This window comes from Python bivittatus, unplaced genomic scaffold, assembly GCF_059951505.1.
Source record: "Python bivittatus isolate LINGU-HERP-01145 unplaced genomic scaffold, Pbiv_v1 ctg000020_np1212, whole genome shotgun sequence".
Classification (NCBI taxonomy): Eukaryota; Metazoa; Chordata; class Lepidosauria; order Squamata; family Pythonidae; genus Python; species Python bivittatus.
In genome coordinates, this window is record NW_028277030.1 from 29907769 (window position 1) to 29924359 (window position 16591).

At 41.6% G+C, this 16591-nt stretch overlaps 1 protein-coding gene across 3 annotated transcripts in view; it reads left to right on the forward strand.

Moving 5' to 3' along the window:
- The window catches only part of RNASEH1 (ribonuclease H1), a 30047-nt gene extending 13676 nt beyond the window's left edge, over positions 1-16371 (forward strand). The window contains exons 7-9 of one of the 3 annotated variants that reach the window (XR_003084311.2): positions 4409-4533; positions 4859-4997; positions 12699-16365. Coding sequence is in view for 2 of the 3 variants with exons in the window: in XM_007424691.4 (XP_007424753.1) it covers positions 4409-4533; positions 4859-4945 (212 nt within the window). In the remaining variant the exon portion in view is untranslated. Of the gene's footprint in view, positions 1-4408; positions 4534-4858; positions 5270-12698 lie in introns of those variants that run through there. The other 2 variants (XM_025164428.2, XM_007424691.4) reach the window with 2 other exon arrangements.
- The last annotated feature ends 220 nt before the right edge of the window (positions 16372-16591 follow it).

Below are 16591 nucleotides of genomic sequence, written 5' to 3' on the forward strand. Positions count from 1 at the left end.
GGAGCAAGCCCATATCATATGAGTAAGTGTCCCCTTCATTTTATTACAGTATTTCTAGCACAGTGAATTTGACAGACAATTGTTTTTAAACATTCTTTGAGGTGTCAAATAAATATGAAAAAATCCTTTGTTGAATTATCTTAACATTGTTAGAAACATTTATTATTGCTTAAAAACTATTAACCACTTATTTATTAATATAGGTAGTGTAACTCTTTTGTCTGGAATTCTTCCAAATAACTAATTTTACAATAATCGTCAATGGTGTGTAAAAAAAAATAACATATTTGGACTCATTCAAAGCATAATTCAGTGCTGTTTATAATTTAGGAGTCAGGTGCTGCTAATGCATTTAGTCCAAATTGTGAAATCAAGAGGTTTTGATTGAATATACTGCCATTTTGCAATTTTAAACAACCCAAATTCCTTTTGCAATAGCTCAAATTATTCAAGAACTTGATTGACAATTAGCTATTCTATTAGCTAATTAATATTAATGCTTTTATTAGTCCATGAATTCAAGAGAGAGATAAATTGATCTGCAGTTTCCAGGCTGGAGTTATGCCTAAATTTAAGCTGCTGCTGCTGCTGCTGCTGCTGCTGCTGCTGCTGCTGCTGCTGCTGCTGCTGCTGCTGCTGCTGCTTCTTCTTCTTCTTCTTCTTCTTCTTCTTCTTCTTCTTCTTCTTCTTCTTCTTCTTCTTCTTCTTCTTCTTCTTCTTCTTCTTCTTCTTATTATTATTATTATTATTATTATTATTATTATTAATTTGACTTGTCCCCGCCCATCTCCCCACAAGGGGGGACTCTGGGTGGCTTACAACAAACTAAAATCAGCAATACATAATTAAAAGATTATAAAACCAAAGTTACAAAGAGAAAGATAAAAAGGCTAAAAAATCCAAGAAGCCAATAGAGGCCACACCAGGCTGCTAAGGGGCCAGCCAACCCCATTTTTGATATCCTCCTTCCCCGCCCCAGGCCAGATGGCAGAGCCAGGTCTTCAAATCCCTCTGAAAGGCCTGGAGTGAGGGGGCCTGTCTCACCCCTGGGGGCAAGATGTTTCAAAGGGAGGGGGCTACAGCAGAGAAGGCCCACCTTCTGGATCCCGCTAATCCAAGTTCTTTTACTGCGGGGATCCGGAGCATGCCTTCTCTGTGAGATCGGGTGGGACAGGTTGAAATCGTGGGGGCAAGGCAGTCCTTCAGGTAACCTGGCCCCATGCCATGTAGGGCTTTAAAGGTGATAACCAACACCTTGAATTGGACCTGGAAGCAAACTGGTACCCAATGCAGCTCACGGAGCAAAGGTGTTATATAGGTCCTTCTTCGGGCCCCAAAAATCGCGTGGCCGCATTCTGGACCAGCTGAAGCTTCCGGATACTCTTCAAGGGTAGCCCCATGTAGAGCGCATTGCAGTAGTCTATCTGGGAGATAACAAGGGCATGAGTGACTGTTCGCAGGGCATCCCAATCTAGGAAAGGGCATAACTGGTGCACAACCCGAAGTTGTGCAAAAGCCCTCCTGGCCACGGCTGCCACCTGCTCTTCGAGCAGGAGCCGTGAGTCCAGGAGGACCCCCAAATTACGCACTGGCTCTGTCTGGGGCAGTGCTATCCCATCCAAGACCAACGATGACAACGTCCCGGATACAGAGGAGCCATTAACCCACAGCCACTCCGTCTTGCCAGGGTTCAGCTGGAGCCTGTTGTTCCCCATCCAGACCCTCACAGCCTCCAGGCACTGCGAGAGGGCGGTCATGGCATCACTTGCCTCACCAAGGATGGAGATATATAGTTGAGTATCATCAGCATACTGATGATACCTCATCCCATGATGACGGATGATCTCGCCCAGCGGTTTCATATAGATGTTGAAAAGGAGCGGAGAGAGAACCAAACCCTGCGGCACCCCACAATGGAGGGACCGAGGATGGGACCTCTCGCTCCCTATCACCACCGATTGGGATCGGCCCTGGAGAAAGGAGGTGAACCAGCACAAAACTGTGCCTCCCACCCCCATATCCCTGAGCCGTCCCAATAGGATACTGTGGTCGACGGTATCGAACGCTGCTGAGACATCAAGGAGAGCAAGGATGGTCGCACTTCCACCATCCCGCTCCCGCCAGAGATCATCCATAAGTGCAACCAATGCCGTTTCCGTTCCATAGCCGGGCCTGAAACCTGACTGATAAGGGTCCAGATAATCTGTTTCCTCCAGGACCCTTTGGAGCTGCGAAGCCACCACTTTCTCAACCACCTTCCCCAAGAAGGGGAGGTGGGAGACTGGACGAAAGTTGTCCAGTACAGTAGGATCCAGGGAGGGCTTCTTGAGGAGGGGGTGCACCAACGCCTCTTTAAAGGGCGCTGGAAACACTCCCTCCTGCAAGGATGCATTAACCATCACCTGGATCCAACCACATGTCACCTCCCGAGCTGCTTCCACCAGCCAGGAGGGGCATGGGTCCAGATGACAAGTGGTGGTCCTCGCAGTCCGGAGGATCCTGTCCACTTCCTCAGGAACCACAGGATCAAACCGTTCCCAGCTAACTAGGCAAGAACGATCCCCTGGTATCTCCCCAGATCCTGCCCCACGCTCGGAGTCCAACTTGGAATGAATCTGAGTGATTTTATCCTGCAGGTGCTCTGCAAATTCCTCCGTGCGGCCCTGCAAATGAACCACCACATCCCCCTTATCAAGGAGGGACCTGGTGATCCCAAACAGGACTGCCGGGCAGCACTCTGCAGACGCAATAAGGGCGGAGAAGTATTGACGCTTCACCGCCCTTATCGCCACGATGTAGGCCTTAATAGCGGCTCTAACATGTGTTCGGTCGGATTCAGTCCATGTCTTCCTCCAGCAGCGCTCTAGACATCTCTTAACCCTCTTCAGCACCCTCAACTCCTCCTTAAACTACGGGGAGTGTCAGGGCCAACGTGGCAAGAGAGGCCGCAAAGGTGCAATCTTGTCCAAGGCCCTGGCCGCTTCTCTATTCCAAGCAGCAGCCAGGGCCTCCGCTGGACCGTGCAGCAGGTCCACGGGAATATCCCCCAGCTCCCTCTGAAACCCTGACGGGTCCATCAGGCGCCGGGGGTGGACCAATCGCATGGGTCCTGCCTCCCTGCGGAGGGGGGTGGCATAGGAGAAACTCAAGGTCACCAGGACGTGATCTGACCATGACAGTGGGGAAAGCTGTACATCTCCCCTCAGATCACTTTGCCATTGCTCAGACAAGAAAACTAAATCCGGCATGTGGCCACTATCTTGGGTTGGGTCCCGCACGATTTGAGACAGGCCCATGGCTGCCATGGTAGCCATGAACTCCTGAGCTGCCTCCGAGGACCGTCCCAGGGATGGCAGGTTGAAGTCCCCCAGAACCATAAGTCTGGGGAACTCCACCGCTAGCCCTGAGATGGCCTCCAGCAGCTCAGGCAGGGAGGCTGCCACGCAGCAAGGAGGCTGGTATTGTGTGAATAAAGGTAAAAATCATATTTCTATCCTAACAGCTTTTCATGGACTTCTCCAACAGCTTCTGGTTCTTCTTAACCACGATTTAAGCTTGACTTGAGGGAGTTTTTATCTTTTTTACTTTTCTCTTCAACTGTATACATTTGTTTGCTGTTTCCTAAAGATATGCTTTGGATTATCAGGTAATATCTTTAAATACTATTTGCATTTTGTGTTTCCATGTAATTAAAACTAGCAAATGTTCTTTGTCAGGGGATATGTTGTTGACAGTAGAATTGGGACAAAGGGAGGCTATAGCTATTATTCCTCCTCCCTCTCTCTCTCCTTACTCCCCCCCACTACCATCCCGCATGAGATTTGCCAGCCATTATTACCTGTCAGGATTTATCATCTTTCAATTTGCCTTCATTTGGTCCTAGTCTATTGTCTGACATTCAGTAGCATATTGAAATTGCTCCAGGTTATCACTGGAGCCCCAGAAAAGTGATGAAAATTTAGCTAAGAGTAACTAAGTAAATCAATAAATTGCTTAAGCTTTTGGAAGCAAAGGCTGGTAATGGGTTGATAAAGGAATTTGTCTGAATAAACTTTTATTTGGGGTCAGGATTGAATAATTGCAAAGAGATGATCACCTGTCAGATTTGGCATTTGCAACTTTGTTCACTCTGTTCTGACTGGCAAAATCAAATCACCTCAAACTAAATGATAGAAGATCACAGATCAAGTAGAATATATATGATTTGTCTGGATTGCAATTACAAACTGGCTTGAGCCAATATTCAGAACAACTTTGGTTTATCAAACTGTTAGCCTGTTGGGTCAGCTCAGTTACATGGGATTGTTTCAGATGGAGAGGCAGAGGAGAATTTCAGCAGATGTCCCAAAAGTTCTGAGACAGTCATCCAAGTTACAGTCTTACAGTAGCAATCACTCTTTTTTTATAGGTATGACAAACTGGATCCCAAACTGGAAGAATAATGGTTGGAAAACCAGAACAGGAAAAGAAGTAAGAAACAAAGAAGATTTTGAAAGGCTTGCTAAGCTTTCAGAAGGCATGGACATCCAGTGGGTAAGTAATGTTCCTCTAAAAACTGACTGAAGTTTTAAATAAATTCACAGAATACTGATAAAAGCACCAATCTTTAACAGACGTAGCTATGATGAATAGCAACATGTAAAATGGATTATGTCAACCCAAAGGAAAGAGATTTATTTGAAATCTGCGGCTGGGTTCATGCACTGTACCAAGCTATATAGTATGTTCTTTTTGACCCTCTGATATGAATGCTACATCATAAAGATTAGTGGAAGATAAGTGAATATTGCAGATAGTTATAGAACACACACATTGTTATATGTCTGGAGTAATTAATTTGGGCTCTTGTTATCAACAGATGCATGTTCCCGGTCATGCTGGCTTTCCTGGAAACGAAGCAGCTGATCGATTAGCAAAAGAAGGAGCTGGAAAATCATTATCTTAGCATTTTATAACCTAAATACTCCACATAAGAAGGAAGATTAAGATTATTTCAGGTTAATTTTTGTTGAGTCTCCATATGCTTTGAATAAAAGATGCAAAAATTTAGCTTAAACAGTGGAGAATGTAAATGCTTTTTATATATCCTATGTCTTGCCAGAGCATCTCCTCCATTTCTCAATCTGTGTCTGAGAGTTGAGTGTTTGCATCATATTAATTATGTAAAACAGCAAATTGGGAAGTGTTAAAAAAGTATATATGGAAAATATACTCTACTTGCTTGGACAACAATATGTTCTTGTTACCTTAAAGGTTTTTTTTTTTAATTTCAATCCTATTGTCTCTACAATACAATAGATAAAGGAAAGTACAAATCAAAATCAAAATTATTAGATCACAGTCACCTTACTCAACAAGGTGCAAACTCTATATGTAAGATCGGTATTCACGGTATATTCAGATGTTCACATTCTAAAGATTACTTTAGAGCTTGGTGTTTATTTATTTACAATAAATAAAATTATTATTGGTGCTGGCATACCTAACATATGATGTTAGCGCAATAAGCATTGTTTGTGTTTATTATTTTATTTGTTACATGTATATTCCACTGCTCATCAAGGAGTTTAAAGTGACTTAACATGGAAATCTCTACTTTACACCCCCACCCCCCAAAAATACCCTACTTGGTGAGATAAATTGGGGCTGACTGGCCTCCAATCATGCTATGAATTTCTATAACTGAGGATGGATTTGAACCTAGGTTCAGCCAGGTCCAAGTCCAGAATCTTAAAACACATTGGCTGTGTTTCTATAACTGATTTACTCTATTTATGTCCTGTTTTCCTCCAAAGTTCACACTATTCCCTTCATATTCTGACAAGATACAATATACATAGAAAGATAGAATCTATTCTTATAGTTATCAATTATTATAGCCTGTAGAATTTGAACATGTGTCTATTATGCCTTCTAAGCAGGTGGGATAGGTAGGACAAGATTTGGTGCTATAGTTGAGCCTGAAAATTAGAATGGTCACTTTTCAGCCATCACATCTCTTTTCAATGTAGTGTATGTTTTTAAGCTCTCTGAGATTCCTGATGACTTGCCTAGGGAGATTCAGATTTTGTACTTGTATGTATACAAGTACATATACATACATACTTGTATACAAACAGTATGCAGTATTCATTTCAAAATGTGTTTATTTCAGGACGAGAATGATCAATGTTAAGATGTTTCAGCCTATCACTGCATGAATGCATGTGCTTTTTTAAGCCATAGTCCATCTTTTGATTTAAGATACTATAGAGTTTTGTCTGGGATATGTTTGTGGCTTCAATAAGCCAACTTTTCTAAATTAAGTATGTATTGATTTCCCAGGATTGTAAAACAAGGTTGCTGTGCTCGGTATACTTGTACAAACAGATCTTCATATACAGTAGACTTTATGGCAATATAATATATAATTTCATCACAGAGCCATTTTAGCAGATTATACCTTTTAAAAAGAAGTTATAGACCCATAATGAGACAGATTTATCAAGATTTGATAGATTCCCTTGATTTTAATCTGGTTCTGAAAGAAGGAGTGCAAAAATACAAGATGAAATGCCATGTCCCTGTGATAGCAAACAGCCACTTCATTCTTAATAGTGTAGCGTGTTTCTCAAGGATCTGAGAAACTGATGAAGACACATTTTCTGAGTTCACTTAATTTCATAAAATAAATATAGAGTAAATGTTAGAAAATGAATTTAGAAACCTGTTATACATAGCTAATTGAGGAATAGGCAGATTTTATATGGAAGTAAGAGTAGGACTAGACTAGAAGTATATTGAAGTGGTATGCTCTCGTAAAATGCCTTGCAATTTGACTTTGATGGTGATCTGGTTCTCTTAAGATTATTAATGACCTCTCACAACTAGGCCTCTTTCATATCCCCTTCATCAATCAGAGAGTGTAGTTGTGTTGACAGGTCTCTCCTTGAACTTACAAGGCAAGTCATTTGCTGATCTCCCTGAGAAGTGATGGTGCAGAATTCACAACAGATGTTTTCATGCATGGCTGCCCTCCCTCCTAGACCCCTCCCCTTCTGCTGAGGATAGGGCTTGTTTTTCCAGGAGGAGGAGAAAGACATTGAAACTTAAGAGCAAGAGAAATGCAGTCATTAATGGAATAGTCTAAGTGGACTAGTTGTGATAGGTTGCAGGGATTATTTTCTTCAGGCAGTTTTGCAAAACAACACTTCTTTTTACTTAACTTGCCTAATACCTTTGTTTTTCTTAGGAACTGGGAAGGAAATGAGTACAGTATTAGCCTCTGTTCTTATTTCATCTAATTTCACACAAGCTTAATGTTGAGAAAAAAATCAGGTGTTTAATAGGTATTTCATAGTACTTACTTTGAAAACTTGAGCAAGACAACTTGGCAAGATGAGGGTGCAAGTAATGAGGAAGCAGATTAGGAGGCACATCCTTCTAGTTTCAGAAATGCTAACCCCAGTTCTATTTCCTTTTTTAATCTTAGGAATCTAGCTTTACTTACAGCAGATACATTATGTTTGTTTATTTATTCAAGTTATATAGCCGCCCATGTCATCTTCGTGACTCTGGGCAGCTTACAATTAAAACATAAACATTACTAAGAAAAAAATAAAACAATCATACAAACATAAAAAACAATTTAAACAATTTTAAAAAACCATACAGTACTGGAAAGCACAGTCATTCAAAAACAGTACAGGTAATCCTTGCTTAACGGCTGCCCTGTTTAGTGACTGTTCAAAGTTACGATGGCGCTGAAAAAGTAACTTTATGACCAGTCCTCACATGACCATCGCAGCGTCCCTGCAGTTATGTGATGGAAAATCAGGTGCTTTGCAACCAGCAGGCATTTATGACTGTTGCAGCATACCGTGGTGATGTGATCAGCATTTGCACACTTCACAGCAAGCTTCTGACAAGCAGAGTCAAGGGAGAAGCTGGCAGTAAAATCTCAAGATGCAGTCACATGTTGTCTTGCTTAACAACCACAGGGATTCGCTTAGCAACCACAACAAAATGAGGTTGTAAACATGTTGCAGTTATGTGATGTCTCACTTAATAACAGTGTCACTCAGCTACAGAGTTGCTGGTCCCAATTGTGTTATTAAGCGAGGACTACCAGTACAGCTAGTCCTCAACTTACGACCATTCATTCAGCCACTGTTCGAAATTATGATGGCACTGAATGAGGGGGACTTGTGACCAGTCTGCAAAGTTGCAGCCATCACAGCATTCCCACAGTTATGTGGTTACAATCCGGCACCCAGCTTGCCATTACAACATCACAGCAAGCCACAGTCACATGATCAACACTTGCAACCTTCCCTGCCAGCTTCCCACAAGCAAAGTCAATGGGGAAGCCAGCAGGGAAATAGCAAGTCACTCCCATAAGTTGCACCTGCTGCTTTTTCTCCCAAGGAGCCCCACTACAGAGTACTAGATCCCAGGGATCTCATACTCCTTTGCACCCCCACCCCTCCGCATGCTCCCCAGGACCTGCCCTCAGCCCTTGCCGGCCCACCCACACTCCCTAGAGCCTACCTCTTCATGCTTAACAATCGTGTGGTCCTGGGGTTTCAACAGCAACAGGGACTGCTGGGATTGCCATTGCTAAATGATGTGGTCACATGTAATGATATGCAAGAAAGACCTTGCAAAACAGGGTGAAGAGATACTGCCTGGGGAATGGTCAGATAAGAGGGCATAGCCCACAGCTGCCAAATGGATGGAGAAAGAGGCTCAGAAGGGACCCTCCTTAACTTCTCGGGCTGTAAAGGAGAGACGGCAGGAGATTTGTACTTTCAGATTTTTCAAGATTGATGTCAGCCTTCACAGGTAGACCAGGCAGGAAACATGACCAGATGAGCTAATTCTACTTTATTGTAAAACTACATGAATAGAATCTTGCAAATATCACAGAAATCAAAGTAGCTGTGCTTCTTTAAAATCTGGATCTTTTAAAAGCACTTGTAGCGTTATCATTTGTGGGCAGAATGTAATTAAATTTGCAACAATAAGTGTCCCTCCTATGGGAAATATCCTTGCAAAGTATCAGACATATACATAGAGGGAGTTGGTGCAAAGGAATGATAGTGCTTTTTTCTGAATGTAGTGAACCTTAGTACCCGGAATTGTAGAAATATCTGAACTTTCCTATAAAATAAATTACTTGCTGCTATGCCAGGTCAGCTAGCTAATTCAGCTGGAAAAATGCTCAGGCAATGACAATGAGATGATGCTTGGAGCAAATAGCACAACTAAGAATATCTTTCCACTTCCCCACCACTGTCCAAGAAATTATGTTTGAGGCAATCAATGGTGATATGATGGTGGCCTGATCCTAAGGGTCATTCTTATATGAGGATAGATTTCCCAGTGATTGAATCCAATGCTCCCTTCTTTTTCCACATTATTTTATGTAAACATCAACAGCTCTCCCCCCCCCCTTTTTTTTTGAGCATGGTTGCTTTAGTGTCATTTGTGGTATGCTGGAGTTCTAAAGAAAAGATCAAAACTAGAGTTTTATGGATAAGATACACTGATTCTGAATAGACCATATTAAGGTCTCTTTGCTTCACTCCAAGTAAATGAGGATTTCCCCCCTAAATTATACAATTTTAGATTTATAATACTTAATTAACCTAACTAGTACTTGAATTTTATGTTTATTTTATTATTAATTTAATAAAAATGCTTTACGTACCTCCATTCAAGCTCTGTAAATTCATTGCATAACTCCATACTTGACTGGTTATTGATGAAAATAAAAATGTTCTGTTTATATTTGTTGTGAATCGTCCATAGTTGTTTAAGATGGACGGCTATACAAATCTTTTAAATAAATAAAAAATAAAATATTTGGACTCACTTCCAACTCAACATGTTATGATCAGGATGGATGTATTAAAATGTCTATATAATTTAATGTTATATTTTAGTACAACTAAGGCTGCTTTAGTGTTTCAGATGAGACAGCATTCACTTTTTTAGCATATAAAAAATCTTCAGTTTTCTTTTTGCCAATAAAATAAAAACATATTTTAATGTATCACATGCATTCCATATCTCTGAAAAACTCATTAAATAGAGCCCTGGCAAGTGCTAAAAACAATGTGTATATTTACATTCCTAGGGGATAGGTTCAAAGATTGAAATTTTAAAAAAGTCTACAAGATTTTTGAGTGATTTCTTGTTTCCTTGCATGAGGAAAATATAAGCAGTTATAAAACACTGACATGGCCTATTTAACAACTAATGTTGACTGCCAATGATTGAAGGATGCAAGAAGTACTTAGTAAGAGAAGATGGTATCTTATGGGGTAAACCTAAGTTACTACAACAGGGATGAAATAAGCAGGAAATGCATATGGACATGCTTTTAGATTTACAACTTTTTACACATAGTCTGGACAAGACTAATCTAGTCATGTCCGTATTATAGCTAAGTTATTAATAGCTTGGATGCTAAATGTGCCTTCTGCAAATGGAAGAACAGATTTTTCGGATGACAAGTGATGGGAGGTTCTGTTGGAAAGAGAAAGTTCTGAATCCAAACTATATATTTAGTGTATCTAGATGTTTAAAAGATAATAACTACATGACAGATAGCTTGGGTTCTGTTTGCTGCTATTTTAACTCTAAAATAGTTCATTTAAATAAAGTTTAAATTGTTCAAAATGTTTTGGAGATGCTGCATTTTGTCCTATACTATAATTAGATAACAGTATTTCAAAGCTAGCTTAGCTAAACAAATTCCATATTGTTATTTTCCAGTTACCAAGAAAACCCTAAAACAGAGGCAGGGACATTTTGTCCTCTAGGTATAGCTGACCTACAACCCCTAGCAAGCCTGACCTGCATTGATAATGTTATGAAAAGCTGGGAAATGTAGTCCATCAATATCTGGAAGGCCAAGGTCCTTGCATTAAAAAATTAGGTTGCCAACTTGGTGTCCTTAAGGTATTGTGAACACAACTCCCCTGGTCCTTGCCATTGGCTATATTGGCTGAGGTTGATTTTTGGAGGGACACCAACTTGTCTGTCTCTGTTGTAATCCAGCATACAACTCACAGCACCTTGAAGCTAAACTACTGCAGTGTGCTATACACAGGGATGCTTTTGAATACTACTAGGAAAATGCAATTGGGCAAAATATGACAGACTGTTTTGCTGGTGGCTGAACCCCATTACAGCCATATAACACCATTTTTGTGGGCATTGCATTGACTTCTGATAGGGCTCTGGGTACAATTCAAAGTGCTGGTTTTAATCAATAAACCCCTTCATGGCCATTTAGGACTGTCTTCAAGCAGAACTGTCCCATGCAATGCACTTATCTCATAAAGGGATGCTAAAGGTCCCCTTCCTCAGTTGAGATGTGTGTTTTTCAATGGTAGCCTCTTCCATTTGGAATAGCCTCCTGCCAGGTGTTGGATTGGTGCCCACCTTGTTGTCGTTTAGGAAGGCCATAACATTGTTCAGTACAGCATTTGATGTGTAATTGTCACTGCTGGGACTGGGCAACAGTGGACGTTGTTAGCTTGTTTAATTGTTTTTATAAATTTGTTGATGGTATTTTATTATTTTATGTGCACATCTCTGGAAGTTGTATTTGGAATAAACTGTATATTAAAGCTATAAATAAAGAAAGAAAGAAACTGGGAATAAATTGTAGCCTCATGGAACTTATTTTGCAGTAACAACTGCATACAAAGAGACTTCATAAAATCACAACATATAAGGACAGGAATGGATTTTGAATGTAATCTATTCCAAGTCCAGTGTAGGGATCCAGTACTATAGAATCACCACTGGTTGGCCATCCAGCCTCTCTGAGCCCCTCCAGACAAGGAGAGTCCACCACCTCTTCAGGCAGCCTGTTTCATTGCTGTACAGGGTTTATCATTAGGAAATTTGTATTGATGCCCAAGCAAAATGTATTCCATTGTAATTCTGACCATTGTTTCTTGTCCTGTCTTCTAGAACAATGCCAAACGATTCTGTCTTGCCTTCTACATGATAGAAGACGGTTATCATGTCTCCCTGCAGTCTTCTCTTCTCCATATTAAACATGATCCAGGGTTTAAATCATTCCTCATACGTTTTTCCTCTTAAACCTCTTATTAATTTGGTTGCTGTTCTCTGGCCAGAACTGGAACAATGGTCTAAGTGAAATCTGATCAATACAGAATATTACTGAATGATTACTTCTCTTCATCTTGTCACTGTATCTGTTCTAAATATTGGAGCCATTTTTGGACAGAGATATGGGAACTATAGGGAAAAGAAAGAAATTCATTCCACCAAAATGTCCATTTCATTTGTGGATGGGCATAATTGGAAATCATCTATTTGCCTATTAACTTAGACTAACGTATCAGGCACATTATGTCATGGGCTTTAGACCCAAAAAGCTCACGTCATGATAAATGCATTGGTTTTCAAAGCACTGTAAGATTTCTGCTTTTGTGAAAGCTAAACTTCAAATATTTATATTTCTAAAAATCTTGACCTGAAAGTCTTACTACTGCACCATTTAACTTTCTTCACTTGAGCTATGAGACTAGAAGAAAAATCAAATAGCCCAATGTTGACAGCTGTTGCTCAGCTACCCAGACCAGTCTTCTAGCTAGAGCTGAACAATTTAACAAAGTCTTCCATTACCTGCACCTTTAGAGCTCATTTTCTCTCTGCCTATCTGTCTTTTCCAGACAGCCTTCTGGCCTGCTTAGCTTAGAAGAAATTCCTTCAGTTTCGCCCAGAGGGACTAAGAGGGATATTGAGAACAGCATCTGACTCAGAATTGATTTGCTGGAGCACTTCGTGAGGTGCATTTCCTGCAGTCCTGGGAGCCGAAGAAAATGTAGGCCTGGAGGCATCCGTGGGAGCAGGCAAGTTTAGAAAAATCCCGCTGATTGCTTCTAATCCTGCCCTGTGTCAGTTTCTGGATGCACCAGCAAAATAAAAACCATCTGATACATGGCAAGCTGTGCTTGGCATATGCTTGGAAATCCATGAACAAGAGGGGAGCTGAATTAAAAATAATTGAGAAGGAGGCAAAGAAAACCAAGATGCAACATTTGGTGTTTCCTTAGGCTCCAGCTGTGAGCAGTGTCTGTCTGGAATTTAATGTTCAAGGTAAAGTGTGCGTGTATAGTTTGAGCCTTAAGCACAATAAATTCTTGGGGCTCTGCACAGACTGGCAACATGCTCCATTTCTTTTCTGCTAGATGAAAGGCAGTAATACTATCCAAATTCTCCTCTGCAGAGAGACCCAGGATGACAACAAGCTTTCTGCTTGACTGCTTATCTGTAGTGGAATCAAATATACAGAAACATTGACACACACCATTCTCTGCAGCAAAGCCATGCCATCTGATCTTTGTCCTCTGGTATCAGAGATACCTGGCCTATGTCTCTTGGCCATATTCTAGCCCCCACCCCTGCTTTCAAAGTTTGCTTATAGATTGCAGACCTGAGCTGCTACTGCATGTAGGTGTTGGGGAATGGGGAATATATTGTGTAAACTCGCTCAGAAGTAAGCCTCACAGAACAAAGCAAGATTTATTTCCCACTATGGATACCCAGAATGGAACCTGCCTCCCTGAAAATATTTAAGAAGTCATAGCTATAACAGAAATGTGCCTTATGGAGATGCAAGAATATCCAAGTTTTGTTCAAGCTTGGCTAATAACAGAAATAAGATGGGAACACATGATGGATAAAGTAATCCCTGTACTGTTTCATTGTTTTTTAGAAGGGTTTCTGTCCTTGTCCCTAACCTGGTCCTTCAGGTCTTTCAACACTGCACCCATTGCCACTGTGTATGAGTCCACCCAACTTGCTGCTGGTCATCCTCTTTTCTTTCCTTCCACCCTTTCTAGCATCATACTTCCCCAGAGACCTAGGTCTTTACATATGTCTATGCTTAAACATATCTAGTAAGGAAGAGCCCATTACATCCAACACTGTAGGAACACAGGTGTGTTACTCTATGGTAGCCAAGAATCAAGAATCTGGTGCCATCTTTTCATACTAAAAAATGTATTAAAAAGCATAAGTGTTTGTGAACTGTAGCTCACTTCATCAGATACATTCTGATTTTCATCACCTCTGAGTAACTGATCCCTCTGTGGAACTGCTTGTTAGTCTTTCCCTAATATTTAGCCAGAAGGCCTTCCTATAATTTAAATCCATTATTTCACACTCCCACTCTGAAACGAAAGAAAACAGGTCTTGCCCTTCTTCTGTGTGATGCTCTTTCACATTCTTGAAAGTACTTTCATATTCCTGCTCAGTCATCTTTTTTCAAGGTTAAATATACTTAGTTTCCCCAGTATAAGATTTAGTTTTCAGTACCCTGATTATCCTTGTTGCTTTTCTTAGAATCTGTTTGCTCCATTTATCTGATTCCTTGTTAAAGTGTGACATTGAAAAGGCTTGAAATAGTGTCAGAAAGAGAAATTCTCCTGCACATACTCAATAGCCATGGGAGGAGAGCACCTTAAGAAGGCATCCAGCCCCTCACCATCCTGAGAGTACTGTATAGTACAGAACATTGGCAGCAAAATGGTCAATTTTGGGTGGCATAATTTTAATTTGAAAGGATAGAAATTGGAATGAGAAACCACTGGAAGGCAAACCATTCCCATTCTTAACCTTCCCAAACAATCAAAAAGTACTTTGTTGAAGTTCAGCTATTCTGCTGTAATTTTCAGGCATGATTTTGGCCCACTGGGGTGGGTGGTTTTAAGAGTAAAAATGGGACCAGGTTGTGTGAGACTAGGCTGAAGCTGCCATAACCTAAAGATGAAGCAGGCAGGTTAGCAGAGAGGACAAAAGCCAGGAATCTTATCTGTGAGATCCCTTCAGGGAGGTAGATAAGAAGGAAGCAAGTCGTTAAGGAAAAAACAAAGGACCTGAACCAGAAAGAGGAAGTTGGGCCTGAGCACATGGAAGCCCTCACCCCAATCCCATCAACTTGTAAATCAACCCAGCAAGGACTTTTGGGGATAAAAGGGGTCCCAAAGCCCGCCCACTCTGAGTCTCTTGGTCATCTGAGTCATCCAGACTTGGTGGCTTCCATCCCTCTAGCTAGTGCCTGGCAACCTAGTTGGGAAGGACGTGGGTAAGTGTGTGTGTGTATGAGGAACAGCAAATGTACCTTGCAACCAGTAAAGTTTTGCTGTTACTTTAAATTCACTGGGTCTCCGTGTATTACAAAGAACCTCTTGTGGCTCAGTGTTTGGTTGGAAGTGATTTGTGTGTATCCCTAATTGTTGACCAGGGCTGTGTGTCTGTCTGCTCCAGCCGCACCTATCTGGAAAACCCAGGTAGAAAGCAAGGGGGGCTGACAAAATGCATCTGCCTCAATAGGCTGTGAGTGTGTGAGTGAGTGACCATAAGCCGAACCTGGGAGCAGTGTAACAGTTGCCCCTCAGAAGCCTTTTGCCCCCCTTCTCACTCTTAATTGTCCCTGCCCAACATGCTGAACATTTCAGCCACACCACTGCCAGCAATACTATTCCATTTCCAAATCACCTCTTTCAGTACTTCAAAAAGTTGGGAGGTGGGGTTGGGTCACATAGCTGCTCAAAAGCTGTCCATCCTGAGTTACAAGGTGGCCAAGGAGTATGTTTGAATATCCTACATTCCATTGTACATTTATCTTTCCAGTGGTTTGCAGCTCTATTGGTGTGCACACATCTATGAAATCCCAAGGGAAGACACCATGTGGAGTGCTCCCCAAGAGGCTTTTTCAGTAGAGTTGGTACCCTTACCACTAAAGGGGCATCCTGGTGTTGAAAAATTGTTGGGGATTTCTTTTTTCCCTGGAGAATTTTGTAGGAATTGCTCAGACCAAACATTTGTTGAAGCCTTTCAAAATGCCCTTTGTGCCCGTCTCTAATTTAAACAGCCTAGATTCTTCCTTCATCCCTCACCTTCTGCTACTTAGCTCTTTCCTAAGGAAATCCGGGAAGAGAGGAACTAAATGTTTTTCCATCTCCTGAGAAAGAGAAGCCTTTTTCTCAGAGCTTAGAAGTCACCCTCTTCCCGCGCATGGTGCTATCTTTTTGTGCATCAGGGAAGAGGAAACTCTTTTTCCAGGCAGTTCCAAGTCATTCCATAAGCTACCCAAGGGAAATCTTCTGAAACTACTGCTGCAAGGCACTTCAGGCATTCTTGGGCAGAGTGTCTGACTGAGTGGATGTAACGTGGGAAAGTCCTTGGGAAATGGGGTGAAGAGATGCTGCCTAGGGAATGGTCAGATAAGAGAGGGCATAGCCTGCAGATGCATAATGGGTGGAGCAAGAGGCTCAGGAGGGACCCTCCCTAGCTGTAAAGAAGACTGGGAGAATTGTACTTTCAAACTTGCAAGATTCTGCTAATGTAGCTTTACAATAAAGTAAAATTACCTCATCTGGTCATGTTTCCTGTCTGGTCTGCCTGGGAAGGGTGACAGCTGGCTTCCCTCTGCTTGCCTTTCTCTGAGAGGAGAGCTTTGACTGGAGTCTTGCTTTGCCAGATGGGGAGACCTGCTAGCTAGGGGAGACCTGGCGAACGGCACCTTTCATTGTCGGGTCTGGAACTGCTGGGTAATCAG